This window comes from Aotus nancymaae, unplaced genomic scaffold (assembly GCF_030222135.1).
Source record: "Aotus nancymaae isolate 86718 unplaced genomic scaffold, 86718_ANA_hifiasm-v0.15.2.pri h1tg000016l, whole genome shotgun sequence".
In the NCBI taxonomy this organism is placed as follows: Eukaryota; Metazoa; Chordata; class Mammalia; order Primates; family Aotidae; genus Aotus; species Aotus nancymaae.
Genome location: NW_026988428.1, coordinates 8,002,500 through 8,027,434, shown reverse-complemented (window position 1 = coordinate 8,027,434; position 24,935 = coordinate 8,002,500). Strand labels below are relative to the sequence as shown.

Sequence of the window (24,935 nt, the reverse complement as noted above, 5' to 3'; positions counted from 1 at the left end):
CTCTACTAAAAATACAAAAATTAGCTGGACATGGTGGCGCACGCCTGTAGTCCCAGCTACTTGGGAGGCTGGGGCAGGAAAATTGCTTGAACCCAGGAGACAGAGGTTGTGGTGAGCTGAGATCGTGTCACTGCACTCCAGCCTGGGTAACAAGAGCGAAACACCGTCTCAAAAAAAAAAAAAAAAATTATAGAGATAGAGTCTCACTATGTTGCCCAGACTGGTCTTGAACTCCTTGGCTCAAGTGATCCACCTTTGCCCCCAAAGTGCTCGTATTACATTCATGAGCCTCTGTGCCTGGCCTTATTTGACCTTCACGTAAGAGTCAGGGAGTAAAATAAGAGATCACAAAGTCCCCAAAATCAATGTCACAACATTGTCATGACAGAGCTTCTCCTCTTTACTGATAGGAATAGATCTAACAGCCTATAATTCTCTATTCAGAAGGTTGTTGGACTTCGATGACTGACACAGATTAAAAGAAACAAAGAGGAGAGAGTGGTTGCCATAGACAAGTACACAAAGCATAGGGAGAAGTAAGGAATAAAACTTAGGGAGTACATCAGTGTGGGGCCATTTGGTGTGGGAGTGAATATTTAGATGATATAAAAACCTGTAACAAGTATTGTATTCTCCACAGAACTACAGAAAACATACTAATAATCATTGTATTTTGACAAAGTACCATGAATAATAGTCAACACAATGAGGTCAGGTTATGAGGGAAATATTTATTGGTATTCAGCCTTCTCTATATCAAGTTGAAGATGCAAATAATACACCGTGGAAAAGTTCTACTAAAGTGGTTCCTCAAACAACTCACGAATATTGTCCATCCAATTAAAATTATAAGAAGTAAATTATTAGCCATTCTTAAATTTTGGCGATCCAAATGTGGCCAAAGGGTTTCAGATTGCTGAGTTCTGCTTTAGAATTATAAACTTACTAAAACTATTATTGATAATCTTAGAATATATGGTCAACTACTAATGTTCCATCCCCAAACATCCACGCACAGTCTGAAGCCACCTTCCACGCCATCTGGGGCAAGGGAAGATGGGTCTCTCGCCTGTCCCACAGTCTCATGCCTGGTCTGTAAATCATCAAGCATCAACTCTCATACAATAAGTGATGTGTAAGGATTGATGTTTTCCCACACATACCTTTGGGAAGGTACAGAATAACGGAACTGCAATAAGTCACTCCCATGAATCAAGTTGTGAAATAGAAGAGTTGGCTTTTCTTGAGCATGAGAAGAGATCATTCTGCATGCATGAATCACAGAAAACGCCTCCATGAATAGTAGGTTGCCTGGTGACATCTTGATTTTTCTTTTCAAACTTGCGAGTCATTTTTCCAAAATGTAAAGATCAATAGGATCTAAAATAAAGACAATGCCAGATACTTTACATTAGTTACCTTCAAAGCTTGTCTCACTCTGTAACTTAAACCTTGAGAGAAGAAAGCCTTGTTTTCCTTGTTCTTGTATCGCTGGGATGCACCAAAGTACGTCCTTACATACATAAATGTAGACGATAAGGAGGACTTAATGTATATTTGATTCTCTTAAAATGAAATCATCACAAGGAGAGGAACTGTGTGGTTTCCAAGAAGTATCTTAAGTTACCAAAGTTGTTTTGTTTGTTTGTTTTTGTTTTGTTTTGAAACGGAGTTTCACTCTTGTTGCCCAGGCTGGAGTGCAATAGCATGCCACCTCAGCTCACTGCAACCTCTGCCTCCCAGGTTCAAGCGATTCTCCTGCCTCAGCCTCCCAAGTAGCTGGGATTACACCAGCTGCCACATTGCCCCGCTAATATTTTGTATTTTTAGTAGAGACCGGGTTTCACCATGTTTAAAGTCTTTTTTGTTTGAACCTGGAAGGAATATTAAGTAGACAGTAAACAGATTTCAATATGCTATTTAGATGAGAAGGCTGGAGTCACATATATTAATATCTTCTGAACGTAAAGGATGCTGATGTGAACTGAGCTCTATCTCCTATGAAGAATTAGAAGTTTTCCTTTGAAATTTTAGAACTTTTTTTCTCACCGCAGTCTCCCTCATTTGCTACAGATTCTGCAGTCTGCTCTTCCTCACTAAAGATACGACAACCTGCTTGAAATTCTCTGGAAAAGGACAAAGAACTGGTATAGGAAGCGTGGTGCTTGGATGCAGAAACTGAGCAACCTCCGTGTGATCCAGAGAACAGCAACTCAGACGTCTTCTGGAACCTTCTACCAACAGGTCCTCTTAGCTTTATGGAGAAAACAGAGTCACTCTGTCCAGAGGTGCCAGCCCGAGGCTGCGGAGCCTCTCCTGGGCACCCGCTGAGGAGCCTGCCAAAACAGCACTGTGAGAACCAGGGCAGTCTCCTCCAGTTTGACCGGCAAGCCCCAGGCCGCATCTCCACCTCGCCCACTTTGAGGAGATTAAGGAGCCGGGGCTGTGGGACTTGGCACTCACTGCCTCAGCAAGATGCCTTGCAGGTGCCCACCTGGGAAGGCTGGAGAGAGCCTGCGGGCTCCCCATGTTACCTTTCCAAGAGCCCACCAGGAAGCCCAAAAGATCCTTCGTACTTGCTATCACCCTTGGGACTCCGCTCAAGATTGACCCCTGAACCTGAAAGGGCCCTGAACACAGCTGACTCACTGGAGCCCCAAACCCGGCCCACTGACAAGTATGTCCCTCCCGAGCTTCAGCCTGTCAATGAAGGGTCCCTTCACCAGGCCTCTCTTCTGCAGCAAGAAGGCCACTTTTTGCCCAGCCCCACCCAGCAATGCCCTAGTCCTCAGGTAACAAGGCTCTAAACCTCCTGCCTCTCAGTTGGCTAACCACAAAGCAAAACAGGTCTCAGAGCTGCTTCGTTCCCCCAGGGGCCAGGAGATCCTAAGAAAGGAGACAGCACAGGAAGTCACACTGAGGGGACACATTCTCTTTAGGAAGCATTGGCTCTGAAGTGAAAGGAGGGCAGCAATTTGGGGAAGAAAGAAAATAATCTCACTTACTTTCTTCCGTCCTTGGAGGCACTTTAAGAAAGGACTCACCTGACGGGCACGGTGGCTCACATCTGTAATCCCAGCACTTTGGAAGGTCGAGGTGGGTGGATCACCTGAGGTCAGGAGTTCAAGACCAGCCTGATCAACATGGAGAAACCCTGTCTGTACTAAAAATACAAAATTAGCCAGGCGTGGTGGCGGGTGCCTGTAATCCCAGCTACTCGGGAGGCTGAGGCAGGAGAATCACTTGAACCCAGGAGGCAGAGGTTGTGGTGACCCGAGATAGCACCATTGCACTCCAGGCTGGGCAATGAAAGCGAAACTTCCTCTCAAAAAAAGGAATAAAGGAAGGAAGGAAGGAAGGAAGGGAGGGAGGGAGGGAGGGAAGGAGGATCAAGGCCAGGCGATGGTCTGTCAGGCAGCAGATAGCAATGGGGGCCTTCTTGCAAATGCACACTGTTTAAAGACAACGTGGTGTCGCCGATTTAAAAGGGTAGAAAGAGCCAGTTATTCAAATTTCCAGTCCCACCAAAATGTAAAACATTTTTTAACTAAGAGGGTTCATTGTTTCTCCTTTCAACACGTTTGCTTTGGAGTTGGGGATGGGTTTGAGCAAGACTAAAACATATATTCTTAAAATTTATTTCAGGGAGAAGAATCGCACCTATCCAGGTGTGTACGCATTTATGTTCTCTGGTGCTATGACCTCCGTTGACTATTTACTATTACATCTTTATTTCTGTCCTGACATAACAAAGCTGATGGTGTGCAGTGCACTTTGTTTTACAGCACTCAAGTCACTCTTCACATTTATAGGTGCAAAAGTTTTGATTTCAAGAATCTCCCTTTAAGAGCACAGCATGTGGGGGCAGGACACGACATCCACATGCGGTTGTGGTTTTCATTTTGAGTTGTCAATGTCTTGGCCCTGTGGCTTAATTAACATGCACTTAGTAATAGGTTTTGTCTGGTAGAGAAAAATAGAAAGGCCAGAGATATTCAACGGCTTTTCAAAAAAAATTTAGAGGACAAAAAATTAAAGGAACACAATGTCCTGGTTAAATCTTGGGTGACCTTTAAAATGCCCATTATGATAGACTGTGCCCTTATCCAGAATGAAGTAGACTGTGTCATTTCTGAAACCAGCTCTGAACTTTCACCATGGTCCCCTAGTTGTAGCAATGGATCTGCCATCCTTGACAGGGATGAAGAGTTTCTGTGGCCGCAGGGAAAGATCCATACCCAATTTCATTGTCCTGACTTTCGGGATTGGCAGGAAAGCCCTCATTTCATTTGAAAAGTCACAAAAGATTTATTTATTATTTTTTTTTTTGAAGAAAGAGCCACTGTCTTATTACTGGACCTCCATCCTCAAGCAATAGTTTGCTGTTCATAGCAGTAAGGATACCATCCATGTACACATTCTTAGTTGATTTTAACCCTCAGTGACCTAACTGTGTCAACCAAGGTAGAAGATACTTACCAAGCCATAGGAAAATGTAAATTGTTATGTTTGTGTATCAGTTAGCTATTGCTAGATAACAAACCACTTAAAGTAACAGACAGTTACTGTTTCTTATAAACCTATGTGTCCCCTGGGAGTGAGTTGCTCTAGGCTGGATTTAGCTGAGCAGTTCCACCCCAGATGTCCCTTATCCTGCTCATGGGATCTAAGAACTCCCATGGGTCCATGGGATCAATCAAGCAGATTCTTTATACAGTGAGGGGAGAAGTTCAAGAGGACAAGTAGAAACATGCAAGGCTTCTTGGGGCCTGGGCTCGAAATCTGGTCTAATTTTATGGACCAAAGTAAGTCACTCAGTTGAACTCAGGGTCAGGGAATTACATGTTACCAATAATGAAAGAGCATTGTAGTGTGACATGGCGAAATGTATAGATGTAAGCATTGGGGAAGAGTGGGGCTCTTACTGTAAATCTTCCATACATGTGAAACAGAATTAAGCTCTAGGATGAGATCTAGTTCAGTTGTGTCAAAGAGAAGAGAAAAAGAGTAGTCTTAGAAAAAAATGATATGTATAGAGTTGGATTATTTTAATAGGATGTTGAGAAATTTTATTCCTTACCCTAAGAGCAGTGTGAAACCATTTAATGAATTGATGTGATCAGATGGATGTCAGTTATACTTGGGATTTAGATGCAAGCAGACTTAAGTCAAATAGTTAGAATGGTCAGGTATGAGAAGCTTGTGAGATTATAATGAAGGCAGTGGAGTTAAAAAGTATCTCAGTGCAAGAGATATTTAGGAGATACAATCCCCCAGACTTTGTGAGTGGTAGCCTCTTAGGGGTGAGGGAAAGGAATCTTCAAGAATGACCTCCAAGCTTCTGGCTTGTACAATTGGGTAACCAAGGTTTCCATTCACTGAGCTAGATAAACTTGGGTGAGGAAATGAAATATGGTGGTTGGGGTATAGGTCTTGAGTTCACGTTTGTACATGTTGAGTTTGAGGACCTATGAAATATCTGAGTGGAGATTTTGAGTAAATAATTGGTTAGAGAAGGCATCAGGGATGGATATACTATATGCATATTTGTGAGTCTTAAATCAAGGAATGTTTCCTAGGACAGGTAAAATCTGGGTCCAGCTCTGATTATTAGATGGAGCCAGCAGACATAAAGGCAAATCGATGGGATGCATCCAGCCATTTGCAAAAAATGACATGAAGGTAATTTCCATTGCCATATGGAATCTTTGTGAGGAAATAACAAAAATAGTCTTGGTAAATTTTAAAAGAACAACTAGATCAGGCCAGGCATGGTGGCTCATCCCTATAATCCCAGCACTTTGGGAGGCCCAGGCAGGCAGATCACTTGAGGTCAGGAGTTCGGGACCAGGCTGGGCAACATGGTGAAACCTCCTCTCTACTAAAAACATATTTAAAAAAAAAAACTTAGCTGGACGTTGTGTCAGGAACCTGTAACTCCCTTCTTAGCCTGTTGTCTTAAAGGTAGGAGGAGCCCAAAGCGTCCAGGTGGCAATCTTAGCTTCCAGTTTAATGGAATCATTGTTGTGTTTCCTGGTGGCAGCGTTCCTCCCTCTGGAACCTCTAGGCCAGCAGAACGTAATGTTGCAAGAACAGGAAGCAAAAATTTGGGGCTAGTGGGTCACTAGAAGTGATGGTGAGTGGTGCCACTTCCACTTCCACCCCTTGATTCCTGAACTCATAGCGAATCCTGGCTATGAGAGAAACAATACCAAATATTGGACGCTGATTCAGAGCATGCATACATGGCCTTCAGGAGAAGTTTGCCCCAGCCCTGCAAAGTATTGTCACCTAGTTGGCATTGTAATTGTGACTTTGGAAGGCCATTCCACCATGCTGTCAATCCAGCCGATTCAGGATAATGGGGAACACAGTAAGTCCAGTGAATTCCGTGAGCACGAGCCCACTGCCACTCTTGCTTCGGCCATAAAGTGAGTGCTTTGGTCAGAGGTAGTGCTGTGTGGAATATCACACAAATGTCTCACCAATAAGTTGAGTGTGTTTGCTACTTCTTGCTCACTGGATCCAATCAGCATAATGTCATCGGTATAATGGACCAGTGTGATATCAAGCAGTTCTTCTCAAGTGTAGGACACCTTCTCGTGGGTCACACTCTCAACCTCACCTCTAGGGGCCCACTGGGACTTTAGCCCAGTTACAGGTCTAAAAGCAAACAGGGGTGTTGGGGGTGGCTCCTGAGGAGAATCAACATTATCTTGCCTGCTGACAGGGCTTATCTCCTCAGACAAAGGTGGAAAGGCTGCTGAAGGCAGTGTGGGTCAGGGAGGGGATGTTGTCACTACTGGGGATGGGGAAGCTATTTCTTTTGGCAAAAATGGTTCATCAGCGTTTACAAACTGAGTGTCTCCAGCTTCATCAGGGCCCTTCTGCACATCCCCATTCCAAGTTGCAGGACCCCATTCTTTTCCAATACTGCCTTACGTTAACAGTAGGCACCTGGTGAGGCTGTGCAGCGCCTTTCACTGCAGGTCAGCCACTCACGTAAGAGCTTGTGTCTGTTTTTCCACAACTTCAGCTCTTTCTTTACAGGAGATGATAAAACTCATTCAGGGTAATCTTAGCAGATTTGAGGCTCAGTGTCTACTTCTGAAGCTGGGAATTAGAATCCCTGAGTTTCCTATTTTCTCTCATCACTTTGTCCACTGAACTGAGGAGCAACAAACCAGCTTCATTATGTTCCTTGGTTCTCCATCTACGGTCAAAGGTATTATATACAGAGTCACTAAACTCCTTGCCTCTCACAGGCGGTGAATCAGGAGTGTCAAATGCATTCATTTTGCATAACTCTCTAAACGGTTCACACCAAGGACTATCAGTGTTCTTCATACTATTAGAAGTACAGTCCTTAGCATTTTCAGGTCTAATCATATGAAGCAGCCAACTCCAGAAACCCCAAAACCAAAGAAAGAACTCCATCCTTAATACTCTGTTCCTCTAAAACCACTCCTGGTACCAAAATCTGTATTAGTCAGGGTTCCCTAGAGGGACAGAACTAATGGAAAAAATATATGTATATATTTATAATGAACTATAATACAAATATAAATTATAATAAAAATATATAATATTTATAATAAACTCCCCTTTATATATATAAATATATATATTTATTATATATGTATATTTATATAATATTTATATATAATTTTTATATATAATTTGTAATTTATATATAATTATAACATAATATAATATAATTTATACAACATATATAAATTATATATAATTAATATATATAAACAATATATAAATGTATATGTAAATAATATGTATATAAATAATATATAATATAATTATGATATAATATATAATTTATATATATTTATTATATGTAAATATATAATAAATATATCAATAAATTATTTTATATATAAATGTATCTATATTATATATTTTTTAAATATATATGTGTATATATATATATAAAGGGGAGTTTATTAAGTATTGACTCACATGATCACAAGGTCCCACAATAGGCCATCTGTAGGCTGAGGAGCAAGGAGAGCCAGTCCAAGCTCCAAAGCTGAAGAACTTGGAGTCCAATGTTCAAGGGCAGGCAACATCCAGCATGGAACAAAGATGTAGGCTTGGAGTATAGGCCAGTCTCAAATCTTCACTTTTTTCTGCCTGCTTTATATTCCCTGGCAGCTGATTAGATAATGCCCACCCAGATGAAGGGTGGGTCTGCCCTCCCCAGCCTACTGACTCAAATGTTAATCTTCTTTGGCAACACGCTCACAGATACACCCAGGATCAATACTTTGCATCCTTGAATTTAATCAAGTTGACACTCAGTACTAACCATCACAACATCCTTACATTACTACTAATAAATAAGAACTGAAAAGAAACAGCCCAGACACATCTGCGATCTGTCTCTTTACTCCCCCTTCTGTTCTTCCACATGTCTCTGCAGTCTTTTCTGCAGCAGCCATTTGTTCGAAGAGCCACTTCCTTTGAACAGCTGTTTGCCAGGCTGCATTGCATGGTCATGTAATGTTAGGTGAAGAGTGAAGAGCTCTGCATGAGGCCCCACTGTCTATGCAAGAGTAAGGGTTCCTGCCTTAAAAAAAAAAAAATAGGCCTATCAAATGGTATAAACTAGGATTTAGCAAACTATGGCCCATGGCCAAAATTCAGTCTATCATCTATTTCTGTAAATAAAGCTTTATTGGAACATATCCACTCATCTGTATATTGTCTGTGGCTGTTTTAGCACTGTAATGGCAGAGTTGAGTATGAGTAGTTGCAACAGAGGCTGCATGGCCCACAAAGCCTAAAATGTTTACTATCTGGCCCTTTATAGAAAAGGTGTGCTGACCCCTGGCCTATACAATTAGGAAATGCTTTCCTCTGTGGCTTCCAATCGCAGCAAAATTTTTTGCCTTGCAGAATAGACATAAAACCTTTTTCAAAAATACTGATTCTTCTATTATAGTGGTTTGGCGGGGCGGGTTTTGAGACAAAGTCCTGCTCTGTCACCCAAGCTGGAGTGCAGTGGCACGATCTCGGCTCACTGCAACCTTCGCCTCCTGGGTTCAAGTGATTCTCTTGTTTTAGCCTCCTGAGTAGGTGGGATTACAGATGTGCACCACCACACCCAGTTAATTTTTGTGTGTTTAGTAGAGACAGGATTTCGCCATGTTGGCCAGGCTGGCCTCAAACTCCTGGGCCCAAGTCGTCTGCCCACCTCAGCCTTCCGTAGTGCTGGAATTACAGGTATTGCAGTGTTTTAACATGTAACCTGACAGTGTGTAAGTGAGAAGTATCCAATATACTAGTAGTTCTGAAATCAGTTAACTGGTAGTTTTTTCTTTGTGAACTCTTTCTTGCCCCCATTCCTCTCCCACTCTGTAACATTTGAGTGAAATCATACTCATTTCAAGCCTTCCTCTCTTATCACTAGAATATGGCACCTGGGAAAAGAATCTTCACAATTCGTTCTTACTCAAGTGTGAGGGAATTTAGCCTTAACGGAAATATACTCTCATCTTTCCAAGGACAGCCAGTACATTTCTCCCTTTTAGGTTTCCCCACATCCTATAAATGTCTCCATCATAATAGCTAAAACACTATATTGTGTTTCTTTTACATTCATCTGCCCCTGAGAATCTAAACCTTCCTGAGAGCAGAGACTGCTTCTTATTTATCTTTGAACTTCTAGAGTCCAGTACCCAGAAAGAGTCTACTTCCAAAAAGATGGATAGAAGAAGGAAGACAGGCAGGTTGGCAGGCCTCTTGGATTACAATGTCACCTACCTACCTCCAGTGTATTTGCATTTTAACAAAAGACAGCTTGAAGCCAAGCACCGAAGCTGTGTTGGTGGAATCTTAAACATCAGAAGGAAGTGAGGGAGATGAATTTGTGGGTAGGGAAACCTTCCTAGCATCCCTTAAATTTTGTATTCACAGGAAGTTGTCCATCTCACCTAGTTTTCAGGTCAGCCCTGAAAGTGAGAAAAGAAACCTACATGCTACGTTTCTATAAGAGTATAGACTAACCTTCCAGTGCTCAAATAGAAAGTAGGAGAAAAGTTAAATATATGCATATTAGCCAGTGGGGCAACATTAGCATGAAAGCCAAATGATGAGATATTTGAAAGTCTGTCTTGAGGGGAAAAACAAAGAAAGTATTAAATGCCAGAAAAACTTCCTCCAAAGTCAGATTTATCTAGAGTTACCACTAGGGGGCAGCAGGACAGGGCGTTAAAATCTACAGGAGTCAAACTCCCTGAATTTGAATCCTAGCTCCACTTCTCTGTGGCAACACGATCTTGCATGATTTCCTTAACTGCTCAAAACTTCAAAGTTTTTCTCCCTGAAGTGGAGATACAAATACAGTCACGCACTGCATTTATGATGTTTTAGTCAACAATGGGCCTCATGCGTGACCGTGGTCCCGTGAGATTATAATAACGTAGTTTCACTTACCTAGTCTACGTTTAGATACACAAATACTTCCCATTGCGTTACAGCTGCCTACATTATTCAATACAATAACATGACATACATGTTTGTATCCTGGGAACTACTGTTTGTATCCTGGGACGCCTGACAGACCAGATGTGTAGTAGGCTACACGCCATCGAGGTCTGTGTAAGTTCACTCTGTGATGTTCACACAATGACGAAATTGCCTGAGGATGCATTTCTCAAAATGTATCCCCATCATTAAGCAATGCACATCTGTAGTGTTCATCTCACAGGTCTTTCTTTTGAACTAGTTAAATAATGTAACTCAGTAGCTATGGTTATTGTTAGAGAAACCATTCATCCAGCGCTTTCCACATGTAACTCATTGACTTATTCTTTCTAAAATATTCTAACCTCTGAGTTAAATATTCTAACATCAGGAACACCAGATGTAATGTATCTGTCCTTTAGGTTCAATACGATACAGTATTATACCCCATATACTTTTATTTAAAACCCCTTATGTCCCTAGCACTGTCTGTTAATAGTCTAGAACATACTAGAGGAGGAGAAGATTGTCAGCTTCTTCGGGGCTTTACAGCTTGTTGGACAGGATTCAGAGAGTCGTAGGCAGTGTGTTATTAGTGTTCATTACTCAAAAGAGAAGGCTGTAGCCTGGGGAGCCTTTCTGATACGGGCACGGTGGAAGGGGAACCATGTGCCACTTCCACCAGCATCAGCTCATCTATTAGTTGGTGCAAAAGTAATTATGGGTTTTGCCATTACATTTAATTGTGGCAAAAAATGCAATTACATTTGTACCAACCTAATAAAATGTAAGTTCCAGGAAAGTGGGATTTGCATCCGTTTTGTTTATTGCCTTATCCCCGGTACCTAGAACACTGCCTGGCACAGAGTAGGTGTCCAATAAATGTTTCAGGAAGGAAAAAGAAAAGGAAAAGGAAGTCAGTTCATAGTTGGGTTTGAACATGCCTTTTAGGAGAAATTGTATGGTCCCCTTTTGTTTTGCGTATTTTCTCCTCCAACTATTTATTTGGCTCCCTCCAGCTCCTTTTGACCTCCTCGACCTTTCTTATTGTTTTGTGTTTGTCTGTGTAGAAATCCCCACAAACCCCCTGGGGATTTGGGGATTTGTATAAATATTGCTTGATCCCACAATCAGGAGTATGTTGACTTGTCCAGAAAACACAGTAACCTAGAAAGAAGGTGAGATTTCTGGGCAGTTACCAGCAGTTACCCTGGTGCTCTGAACACATGTGCTCAAAAACTATTACTGATTTGACCCCACAGCCACAGTCCATGGCGGTTCTCACACACTGATGAGACTCTTAAGAGGCATCTCTGTTCTGTGTTCAAACTGATATATAGGGCACGAGTCTTCCATTTGTTCCCTCCGCATTTATGGGAAATAGCCATCATGGTACTGGCTTCTGGGTGGTAAACCAGAAGCTCCTCATCCCGTCTACCTTCTCATTTGCATTTGCAACAAATGGAATGCTTTGATAGAAAGTTGAATTGGAAACCACAGTCAAACATACAAAAGCCCATTCCCAACGACTTTTTGGGCTCATAATGGAAAAATATATCCCAGATTTAACCAAGAGAGCTGTAGTTCAATAACTGGCAGTCAAGTTGTCATTTCTCTTTTGATTATTTTAAAAAGAGATTTTTAGAAAAAGTTTGTTACTGATGCTTAATTTGCTCTTCCTGTGTAATCAACTCATAGTTATAGGCAAGCGTCCCAAATCGCACTATATTTCTTGCATAGGGTAAAACCTTATGATTCTTAAAATGGAATGCCTACTTTTTCTAGACACACAATTTCTGAAAAGCTGCCTGCTGAAAAGGACTACATTCACCATGAACTTTTACTACCAGACAAGGACTATAGTTTCTGATGAATAGGGTCTGATAAGGCTGCCTAATTAAAAAAAAAATCACTGGAAAACATTTGTGGCGAGGGAAAAGATATGACTATGCCTTAACCAAGTTGCAGTGCCTTCAGTAAGATTTTTATTCCTTTAAGACACACATATCACTAAAGGGCAATGGTACTTCCCATATTCTCTAGCCTTTGTTATTATTTTTTCTTAAAATTTGCACTTGGGAATTAAGACCAGTCGTCTTTGGTTTAAGTCTGCTGCACAGAAGGAACCTTTTAAACATGTAAATGACCTATTAGTTACATTTCTAAAAGGGGAGCTTTGAATTCATCATCTTCAAATATTTCTGCCAAGATGAAGGTCACCACACAATTCCTGTCCACGCCCACTGCCCACAGAAGGAGAGACAGAGAACGATGCTCCTGGATCTCACACTTGAGAATGCAGGATGCAGACAGCCTCACGCTGCACACTTGCTTTCCACAGAAGGAAACAGCAGTCCAGGGAAACAACAGGCCAGGGTCACCATTGGGAATCTGGGTCCTAAGTTAGGTGCCCTTGCCATTCAATGAGATTGCCCCATATTTGTTTCCCTTGGCTGCTATGAGAAATTACCATAAATCAGGTGGCTTAAAACAAAAGAAATTTATCCTCTTTCCAATTCTGGGAACCAGAAGTCTGAAATCACAGTTTGGGCAGAGCCGCACTTCCCCTGAAGGCTCTAGGGGAGGACTTTCGCTTGCTCTTTCATACAGGCGTTCCTTGACTTTAATTTCTGTCTCTGTCCATCTTCACATGCCCTTCTCTCTTTGCTGTGTCTCTTCTCTTAGTATCTTTTTTTTTTTTTTTTTTTGAGACGGAGTCTCACCCTGTCACCCGGGTTGGAGTGCAATGGCACAATCTCAGCTCACTGCAACCTCCACCTCTCGGGTTCAAGCGATTCTCCTGCCTCAGCCTCCTGAGTAGCTGGGATTACATGCATACACCACCATGCCCAGCTAATTTTTTCTATTTTCAATAGAGATGGGGTCTCACCACGTTGGCCAGGCTGGTCTCGAACTCCTGACTTCAGGTGATCCATCTGCCTTGGCCTCCCAAAGTGCTGGGATTACAGGCGTGAGCCACTGAGTCTGGCCTCTTAGTGTCTTTTGTAAGGACACTTGTGGTTGTATTTAGGGCCCACTCAGACAATCCAGAATAATCTCATCTCTAGATCCTTAATTTAATTATATCTGCTAAGACCCTTTTTACAAATAAGGTCACATGCACATGTTTCAGGGGTGGATATGGAAATATATTTTGTGGGGGCTACCATTCAAACCATTATACCCCACTCTTTTTCCTAAAGTAGTAAACATCATCACATCATTTTAAAAATCTTGCTGTGCTTTAAAATAGTAGTATATTTTTCTCTTCTTCCCATTTACAAGTCTTTTTGGAGTCAGACCTGCATATTTAAATTTCTTTTTGTTTTTTTTGTTTTTTTGAGATGGAGTCTCACTCTGTCACTGACTGGAGTGCAATGGCATTATCTCAACTCCCTGCAACCTCCACCTCCCGGGTTCAAGCAATTCTCCTGCCTCAGCTTCCTGAGTAGCTGGGACTACAGGCGCCTGCCACCACGCCCAGCTAATTTTTCTGTATTTTTAGGAGATAGGGAGTTGGCCAGGATAGTCTTGATCTCTTGACCTCATGATCCGCCCGCCTCAGCCTCCCAAAATGCTGGGATTACAGGCGTGAGCCACCACGCCCAGCCTACATATTTGAATTTCTACTTCTGGCTCTGTTATTCACTACAACAATGTGACCTTAGTTCCTTATGCATCCCTCTAAGCCTCAGTTTCCTCTGGTCTAAAATGAGTACAGTAATTTCCACTACATAGGGTGCTTGTGAAAATCAATATGATAATGCATGTAAAGCACTTAACAAAGTGTCCGAGAAGAATCAGTTCTCAGTAAATGCCAGCTGATTTTAAATTAGAATAATATTCACCAAGATCAGTCTATTGCTTACAAAACGTACACATTTGAGACCTACTGGGGGACCAATTTCCAGCAGCCAGAGACATTTCTGGCACCAGCACGTGAGAGCTGCCTCATTGTTGAGTGCTGACGCATGGGCGCCCGGCCTGCTCAGCAGTGGGGTAGGGGGAATTCCCGGGATGCTCTGAATTGTTGCTTTCTCAGCCCACACCATGGACCTTCAGATCTTCAGCAGAGCACAGAATAAGGAGACATTCTGGTACCAGAAGGGAGACGAGATTATTCCAGCAGCCATGGGACTAGTCCCTTCGGATCTGACGAGCTTGGGGCAACGCAACTCAGGGTTAGTGAAAGAGTGGCTGTATTTGGGTTTCTACATGGTGGGTGGGGGGTGGGGAAGGCCAGTAGAGGGGTGTCCAGCCCTAGAGAGCTGCAAAGTCCAGGTCAGACACCCAGTTATACAATCTTCTGAGTCCCAAAGCTTGTCCTGAAGCAAAGAACCAGAATAGCCAAGCATAAAACCAAAAAACAAAAGCATTTCTCAAGGATATTTGTTTAGTTGTGTTTTTCTAAACAAAGGAAGGGCAGCATGGAGTTATACTGTACTTACAGGGTGACAGTGGGTTGCCAGCAACACCCCAAATAGTTCGCATGTGTTATTAGTTTATTCACTAGCTTAGTCCTCCCGTGAGGAAATCCAATCTCTAAAAATACTCTTCCCTGTCTTCTTCACATCAGACACCCCTGCCCCACACAGATACCACTTTGTTTGCCGGAGGGGGATAAGAATTCTGAATTCACTATAATTGCTCCCAGTGGATGATCAATCCAGAATTGGAGACATTGATCCTGCATGAATGCCACATTTTATTAAGAAACAATCCTAATATTTAGAACAGCTAAATGAAGGTATCAGTTTGGATACACATGCCACCCACCATGAGACCTAAATTCAAAGTCATGCTGAACTCATTACAGCTATTTGAGTTAATATCATTCATCCAAAGATCTGAGCAACTCCAGCTGACACGGACCTGGGTCTTTTCTAGAGTGCCCAGAAATCCAGTTCACTGCCAGGCACGGACTCAACATAGAGGCACATTTTCCGCACCAATCCATGTCTCTTCATGATACTGGATGCGAATGTTCTGATTGCTTTCCTGGGTCTCTGCATGGCTACAATAGTGGTTCTTGATATTTTTATTAACTCAGGCTGTCTTTTGACTAACAAAATATATTTCATGCCACAGAAATTTTGTTATGCCCTTCCAGAGGCATATTCACATTTCCAGAATAAGCATTCATGGATTTTGAACACCAAGGCAAAAAGCCAAGGTCATGGATCAAGCCATTTATGAGCTGGTTATCTTCTCCCTGCTCTGTATGTGCAAATTCGGTTCCAAATTTGACCTTTGTGTTCCCAAATGGATGCATGATGTCAGAAGGTATCCCGGACAAGAGCAAAATGGATAGGGGTAATGTAACCAACCACTTTTAACTGGGGGAGAGTGAGCACTCAAACTGCATTCTGCTTTTGTGTATGCATACAATTACTCATTTATGTTCCAGAATGAAAAACAAATGCATTTGAGGACTGTCAGCATTTTAATCTATAGGTCAACATGTCTATTTATTCGGCAAGCTTATCTGAATACTTGTTCTATGTCAGATTCTATGCTAAGTGATTAGATTCTGTGATATATAAGATCCAGTATGAACCGTTGATGTATTTATTACAAAGAGACAAGGTAGGAGTGGGGAAGGGAGGGAGAGAAGGAGAATTGTCCCTCCCTGAGTGGGTCAGAAAAGATTTATGGAGGAGGAATGTCTAAGCTAGAATTTAAAGATGAATACAAGTTTTTCAGGCAGACAAAGTACAGCTAAGCAGGCAGATGGGAACTACCTGAGCCAAGGCATGGAGGCGTGAAGTGCACAGTGTGTTTAAAGAACAGTACACAGCTACCTATTCTTGGAATACACATGCTGTAGGAGTTTGTGTAGGGAAATGGCAGTGATCAATCACTCTGAGTATGTGTGGGTTTGGTTATTGTTCCATTTACTTAACAAATGTTTACTGAGCTCTTACTAAACAGAGGAATTCAGACCAGGAGCTGGAGCTTAGGGTGGTAAAGGAAATAAGACATGAATCTACAAAACAACTTTGTAAAGTAAGACACTTTGTAAAGTAAGACACTTTCCATGAGAGAAGATGGTTTCATTCATTCATGTTCATCAGCAACGATGGATTAAGTTCTGAAGTAGCACCTACCCACACGAATGATCATAAGACATGTTTCTTGTACTTAAGGAGCATCAGTCTAGTAGAAAAGACACATAAATAAAACATGATATTATAATATATTCAATAATCCGTCTAATAGCATTCATTGGCTGCTTACCAAGTTTTGGACACTATTCTAAGTGCTTTATATTGATTAATTTAGTCCAACCTCATACAATATTATTATCGTCAGGGAAGATGAATTATTCTACCCCAACTACATGCTCTCTGAGGTCTCCAGAGAATAGAAAAGCAGATTATAGAATCTTGTGAAACCACCAAACTTAATGATACTAGAGTGCATAACTTCTAGAGTTCAAGCTCAAAAGAGTCCATTTTTTCCCCAAAAATTCACCTAGATTATATTTCTGATTCGAATGATTGTAATTTTTTCAATCTCTACCAATTGGGCCTCTTTAAAAATGCCAAAATCTCATTATGTGCTTCTTAGATTTTTATCAAGAGAACTATACAGTTGATGGGGAAGCTTCTGACATATCAGGGGTCTTCTTTTTCTGAGCTCTCAGCATTTTATATTATGTAATACCTTCTGAAGACCGTTATAAAACCTCTTGGCTGGATTTGTAGACTGCTAATTAATTATGTGTTAATCCCAATGTCCTGTATGCAATATGATGAAACTAGAATTATGTTTCTCATTCAAATTATTTTAACTTTCTCAACTCCCACCTAATTAGGTTCCTTCCATCCTCGTAACTATCATGGACATTGAGTTGGCAAACAAAAAAGGAAAGTTGTAAGAAGTCGCAGCACTAATGATCTTCTTATTTTTTTATTATTATTATTATTTTTTTTTTAATGTATTCTAGGCCAGGCGCAGTGGCTCATGCCTGTAATCCCAGTACTTTGGGTGGCTGAGGTGTGCAGATCACCTGAGATCAGGAGTTTGAGACCAGCCTGGTCAACATGGTGAAACCCCATCTCTACTAAAAATACAAAATTAGCTGGGTGTAGTGGTGCAGGCCTGGAGTCCCACCTACTCAGTAGGCTGAGGCAGGAAAATCGCTTCAACCTGGGAGGTGGAAGCTACTGTGATCCGAGATTGTGCCATTGCACTGCAGCCTGGGCAATAGAGTGAGACTCTGTCTCTAAAAAAAAAAAGTATTCTTGACACCTTCAGCCTTTGAGATATTTTGTGATGACTTTTAGGGAAATTCAGAAATATTTAAGATCTGGTTTCTTTTTCGACTGAACTTCCTTTATTCAAGTTAGTTTCTCAAAAAATCATTTTAATTGCATAGAGTTCCCAAAATCAACGTGTCTCAGACTTTTGAATTATATAGATAAGTAAAATTACAAAAAATAAAATTGAGTGTACTGTGAACAATAGTTATTTTTCTATAGTAAATTAAAAATGCCTTCTCACTTTTATCTCATAGAAAATATATTTAACTTTATGAAAAATTCTTTACATCGTCTTTTTCTCATTTTGTTGCAGAAATGAAACATCAGAATAGTGTAATAATTTAGGGAACCATTGCCCTATTTTCTTGACTGTGGGGAAATGTGATCCATCTGCAAATAAGAGCATTTCCAAGTATGGAGGAATTTAATATGGACCACAGTTAATTTATTTTTAGCTTTTTCCCTATAGGAAGCCAACTTTTTTTTTTCTTTTTTTTAAGAACCAGGAAGCCAACTTTTGAGAACTAGATAGGCCTCCTCAAGATTAGCCTAACACAGCAGTTCTTTTTTTTTTAAAAAAAGAAAGAAAGAAGGAAGGAAGGAAGGAAAGAGAGAGAAGAAACACAAAACTACATATTCAAGGACAGACAAGTTCTTGGGTGGTGATTTTATTTTATTTTATTTTATTTTTATTTCTTTTGAAAGAAAGAAAGAAAAAGAATAAAGAAGAGGAGGAAAAAGGAAGAGAAAGAGAGAGAGAGAATGGGAGTATTGCCCAGGCTAGAATGCAGTTTAGTAATGGGTATTGAAAACCTCTTTTATACCAATAATTATACTTGATGTAAACAGGAAGGAATAAGGGAAGAAAATAACAAACGAGCAGCCAACCAATATTTCATTTAAACCTATGAAATGCTATGCGATTACTGAGGAGTGATTTACTTCCAATTATGTAGTCACTTATGGAATAGGTGTGAGGTGGTAATGTATGTTTTATGTATTTGAAGTGGAGAGTTCTATAAATGTTTACTAAGTTTACTTGTTCCGGGTCTGAGTTCAAGTCCTGGATGTCCTTGTTAATTTTCTGTCTCGTTGATCTATAAAATCGTTAGCTCTTCTTGTTACATTGATCCTTTTGCCATTATGTAATGTCCTTCTTTGCCTCTTTTGCTCTTTGTTACTTTAAAGTCTACTTTATCAGAGGTGAGAATTGCATCTCCTGCTTTTTATTTGTTTATTTTTACTCTCTGATTGGTTGATAAATCTTCCTCCTTCTCTTTGTTTTGAGTCTTTGTGTATCGTTGCATGTGAGATGGGTCTGGATGCAGCATAGCAATGGGTTTTGGCTTTTTATCCAATTAGAATATATATAACTTCAATACTAGCATTTGATGCTAGCTGGCTGTTTTGCCCATTAGTTAGTGTAAATTTTTCGTTGTGTTAATGTTCTTTTCTTTTTGATATATTTTTGGAAAGGCTGATATTGGTTGTTCCTTTATATGTATAGTGCTTCTTTCAGAAGCTCTTGTAAAGCAGGCCTGGTGGTGGTGAACTCTCTAAGTACTTGTTTGTTCGCAAAGGATTTAATTTTTCCTTTGATTATAAAGCTTAGTTTGGCTGGATAGGAAATTCTGGGTTGAAAGTTCTTTTCTTTAAGGATGTTAAATATTGGTCCCCACTCTTTTCTGGCTTGTAGGGTTTCTGCTGAGAGATCTGCTGTAAGTCTGATAGGTTTCCCTTTATGGGTAACCTGACCTTTCTCTCTGGCTGCCCTTAGTATTTTCTCCTTCATTTCAACCCTAATAAATCTGGCAATTATGTGCCTTGGGGTTGGTCTTCTTGAAGAATATCTTTGTGGTGTTCTCTGTATTACCTGGAGTTGAATATTACCCTGCCTTGCCACGTTGGGAAAATTTTCCTGAATGATATCCTGAAGAGTATTTTCCAACTTGGATTCATTCTCTTCATCACATTCAGGTACACCTATCAAACGTAAATTAGGTCTTTTCACATAGTCCCATATTTCCTGGAGACTTTGCTCATTCCTTTTCATCCTTTTTTCTCCAATCTTGTCTTCTCGTTTCATTTCACTGAGCTGGTTCTCGACTTCTGATGTCCTTTCTTCTACTTGATCAATTCGACTGTTTAAACTTGTGCATGCTTCGTGAAGTTCTCGTGTTGTGTTTTTCAGCTCCATCAATTCACTTATATTCCTCTCTAAATTGTCCATTCTCGTTAACATTTTGTCAAACCTTTTTTCAAGGTTCTTAGTTTCTTTGCATTGGGTTAGAACAAGTTCTTTTAATTCACAGAAGTTTCTTATCACCCACGTTTTGAAGCCTGCTTCTGTTATTGGAACACACTTGTAATCTATTAAGCCTTGTTCTGTTACTGATGAGGAATTGCGATCCCCTGTAGAGGGAGAGGCATTCTGATTTTGAGTATTCTCTGCCTTTTTACACTGATTTCTTCCCTTCATTATATATTTATCCGTCTGTTGTCTTTGTAATTACCGACTTTCTAACTAGGTCTCTGAGCAGACGTCCAACTTGTTGATTCCCAGCGCCGAAATCTGAGCAATCCACTGCACCGGCCAAAACCGCGGTGTTAAGATTGATGGTGCTTTTCTGCCCATGAATCTCCGGACTCTGCACCAAAAACTGGCGCGCTAAGGCACCAGCAAAACCGCCGCACCGGCCACAAGAGTCACCCTGGTGACACGTGGGGCTCCTCCACTGGGAATCTCCTGGTCCGTGAGCAACAAATATTCGTCTGAAAGTGTGGCGTCCTCTCGTTCTCTGCGCTTTCACTGGGAGCTAGGAGCCCGAGCTGCTAGTGATCAGCCATCTTGGATCTCCCTGATGATCTTCTTATAAAACCAAATCATCAAGTAGAGAAAAAGTCAAACAGGAGTGTAGAATCCTGAAAGATGGCTTCATTCTTAGAGGAGGAATCCAGGATGAGAGATCTGTGTCAGTAAGGATAGCATTTGCCTGCATATCACAGAACCCAGCTAGAATGACCTAGACAAGTAAAGGGTGGGTTTTTGGTAACATAACCAGATCCCAGGCACCCATTTTTTTTATTCGGCTGTTGTGTTTGCAAAAGTTCTGGTATATGCTCAAGTTTCAAGGTCTATTCCAGATAGCAAGAAGGCAAAGGACAAGAGGTAAACAGAAGAAGCTAATTGAATCTGTCCCTTTTGAAAAACTTTTTCCAGAATTCACATGCTTGAGCCTCCATTTAAATCTCATTGGCCAGGTTTGGGTCACATGGTCTTCACTAGCTACAGGAGACTCATAGCAGGTCAGCCTATGACCTCAGCACATACCACCCCAGACAAAGCAGGGTTTTAATAGCAAGAAAAGGAAAGAGCATGCACATTCAGTTGGCACATTATCTATTATTACAATAACAATGATGACCACATTCTCCTAAAGTTTCCTAATTAAAAAAACAATAAAAGAGCAGAGAAAGGGCAGGTGAAGTAGATTACAAGATCCCAGGAAATACAGACAATTGAATAAAGCTGAGCCCAATGTCACTTAAGTACTTCCCTTTTGTGCTCCTTAATGGAGATAATCTCTGGGCCCAAATCTCATAGTATGACTAGGAGTTAGACTTGGGGAAGGCAGGGAAGAAATAAAACATTACCAGCTAAAGCACCAAGCTGGGAAACACCATTTTGTTTGGGGAATTACAACCCATTCCCTATTTCCAGAGATCAAATTGTAAAGTAAACAATACTGGGCAGGTAATCGAAATCAGATCATGGAAGGCTTGTGGGTGTGCTTTAAAAAAATGTTAATATGGCATAAGATGAGAATCACCTGAGGTGTCTTAAGCCAGGGAGGGATAGTTCAGACTTAAATTTTAGATAACTCACCTTTAGTGACCATGTATAGGATGGAATCAAGGAGATAAAAAGGAAGGGGGAGAAACAAGGTAAGAGGTGACCATGTTAATACAATCAGAAGATGTTGAGGCCCTGATCTGGTAGAGACATGGAGGATTGCATAAATATGCAGAATTATTTCCTTTGAGTATCACGGGAGACTTTTTGGAGGAAGTAGCCTTTTATAACTGAAAATAAACTTTATTTTGTGTTTACAGTGTGTATCTAAACAGTCTGAGGCATCCTTTCTTCATATATTTTGTAGAAAATTATAGGATATAAGTTAACTAATTATAAATTCCTAAATAACTTTTTCCACTATTCATAAGTAAAATGTTTTGAAAAAGATTTTGGCAAAGGCTGAAAATGTGAAATAATACTCAAAACCTAAAGGTAGGAAAGGGCTATATCAAGTTACTTATATCCTCAAAATTAATTGTTCTCCAATTCTGGTGACTATCCAGAGAGCTGGGTAAAAACACAGATGCAGATGCCCACTTCAGATCTATTAAATCAGCATCTCCACGGTGGGACTTGGGGATGGGTATTTATAATTAATTCCACAGGATATGCTAACCTACACTGGTTTTCATCAGCAGCATGATGAACCTAACGGCATGATATGGACTCCAACTTTAGACATATTGACAAGAAGGAGGGCATGGGATCTGAGAATGTGCAATTAAGAGGCAAGAGACAAAAGTGCAGGCAGAAAGGCTATCACTCATATAGAAGGTCAGGACCATGGAACTTGACTGCAGACCTGGTAGGACTTGAGCAGCAACCAGGTAGGAAAGTGGAAAGAGCAGAGGAAGGACTGTGACAGGGAGACTAACAGGGATCCAAGCATGGTTGCTTTTGGGAGTGGAAGGGCGCTAGATGGCAATAGACAAAATCATCATATCCAAAAGCGTATGACAAACCTGGGCTCTCAACTTTCCGGGCAATTTCATAGCTATGCTTTTGTTGATAAATCAAGACAAATTTCTTTCTGTGTAAAATAACATACATATGCTAACAATTTGTTGGTGAAAATGTAGAGATTACATTGGTCAATAAACAGAAGAAATTGCATCTCTCTCTCCCTTAGAATAGACCAAATGAATATCTGAACAGTTCTGATGAGAAAATTGTGAGTCCCTCTGATTCCATGTTCTTAGGAAGGTCCTCAACATGACAGACACGTTACCACTTTTGCTCCTTAGAGATCACTGAGCAAATGCCTGGTGGCTTTGGCACTGTTTCCCCACTGTGTCTGTGACATCACCCATTTATTTTGTGAACATCCTACAGACACGTTTTATGAAATGGGCCAGGGGAAAGGAGAAGGTAGATAGTCCTGTGTGATGAACTTTTCTAACAGTATTTCCCACTTTTCTCTGGGAAAAGTACAAGTGGCTGACTTTTAACAACCAGCTTCAGATCATCAGGGTACCGTGGTCACCCCCATGCATCCTACTGCCTTCTGAGGCAGTGTGCATAATTTGCAAAGACTTCTGTGTTTGAGGTCTTTTTCCTAATATCCTGCTGAGTCAGAACAAGCAGTTTGCATTTGTGTTGACAAGTCGAGGTGAGCTCTTCTGCTTTGGATTACTCAAAACCATAATTGGCAAGTAAGGCTCGAAGAGGCGGTGAGTAGATGTGTGGGGCGTTTGTCATCACAGCCCTCCGGTGCCTCCCAATCCAATCCTTCCTAACAGAGCAGCAGCCATTCTGCATGACCAGAGGTGGTCTGAACCATGAACCTGACTAACCCAGCTCTAATATCTCTCCTAGCATCTTTTAAAAAAATGATTTAATTCAGGGGGGTACATGTGCATATTTGTTTCATGGGCATATTGCATCATAGAGGAGATCAGGCTTCTAATGTACCCATAATCCAAATATTGAATGTTGTACCCGATAGTTAATTTTGCAACACTTACTCCCTTCCCACTCACCCCTCCCCACTTTGGGAGTCTATTGTTTCCATCTTTATGTCTGTGGGTACCCATTGTATAGTGCCCACTTAAAAAATGAGAGCATGTGATATTTGACTTTCTGCATCTGGATTAGTTCATTTAGGATAATGGTCTCCAGCTCCATCCATGTTGCTGCAAAGGAAATGATTTCATGCTTTTTCACGGCTGCATGGTATTCTATGGTGTGTGTGTGTGTGTGTGTGTGTGTGTGTGTGTGTATGTGTGTGTGTATATATATATGTGTGTATATATATATGCCATATATATTAAAGAAAATATGGTATATATGTGTGTGTGTGTGTGTGTATGTATGTATATATATATATACCGTATTTAATCAACCATTAGACATGTAGTTCAGTTCCATGACTTTGCCATGGTGAATAGTGCTGTAATGAACATATGTGTACAGGTGTCTTTCTTATATAATGATTTCTTTTCCTTTAGGTAGATACTCAGTAGTGGGATTGTTGGGTTAAATGGTAGTTCTATTTTTAGTTCTTTGAAATATCTCCATACTGTCTTCCATTGAGGTTGAACTAATTTACATTCCCAGCAACAGTGTATAAGCATCCCTTTTCTCTACAACCACACCAACATCTGTTGTCTTTTGACTTTTTAATAATAGCCATTCTGAGTGGTGTAAGATGATATCTCAGTGTGGTTTTCCTTTTATCTCTTGAGCACAGGTTCTACGAGCACAGGCGAAGTTCCGTGGTGCTGAACTTACCTGGACTTGAGGTGTTCCCCGGGGACCTTCTGGTGTCAGACGGAGCTGCTGACTACCTATGCCACCCACTTCTGCTGCTGAATTCAGGTTCTGTTCATTCAGCATACTTTCATTCCATGCCCACTGTGGAACAGATATTGCCATAACTGGGGGAAATTTTCAAAATATTGAATAATTAGTAGAATATATGCCCTGACCAGTTAGAATCAGCTTCACCAATTACAACAGGCACCAGCTGTTGCTGGAATTACCAGAACCAGTTAAGTACCAGCCTTGGTGTTGGACATTCCGTTTACAGAGCTGAATAAGGTATGGTTCTTCCCTTAAGACGTCTTCTGGCCAAATGTCTTATCCCAGGCCCAAGACCTGAGACAGGGGCAGCATCTTAGATCAGAGTGCCCTCTCCAGGCTGGTGAGTAGCCTCCCCATTATGTTGCTGTCATGTTCATCTCCCATTCTATTCCCAGGCTTCAGCCTCACACTGATATCTTCCAACCGGGGTGGTACCATGGGGAGGCAGAGGTGCGGGTGGCAGTTGAGTGTCTGATAGAGAAGCAGCTTTAGGGATAAAGCTTCTGCATCGTCAATGCATTTGTGAAATA

The 24,935-nt window shown here is 41.0% G+C and overlaps 1 protein-coding gene across 4 annotated transcripts in view; it reads left to right on the top strand.

Annotated features, from left to right (window-relative positions):
* PLEKHG7 (pleckstrin homology and RhoGEF domain containing G7) overlaps positions 1 to 24,935 on the top strand; it is a 70,626-nt gene that overhangs the window by 1,866 nt on the left and 43,825 nt on the right. For 2 of the 4 annotated variants that reach the window (XM_064376889.1, XM_012469343.3), the window contains exons 1-2: positions 14,470 to 14,663; positions 24,293 to 24,420. In XM_064376889.1, the coding sequence (XP_064232959.1) occupies positions 14,533 to 14,663; positions 24,293 to 24,420 (259 nt within the window). In that variant the 5' untranslated portion in view covers positions 14,470 to 14,532. Of the gene's footprint in view, positions 1 to 2,102; positions 2,793 to 3,645; positions 4,558 to 14,469; positions 14,664 to 24,292; positions 24,421 to 24,935 lie in introns of those variants that run through there. The other 2 variants (XM_064376888.1, XM_021675622.2) reach the window with 2 other exon arrangements.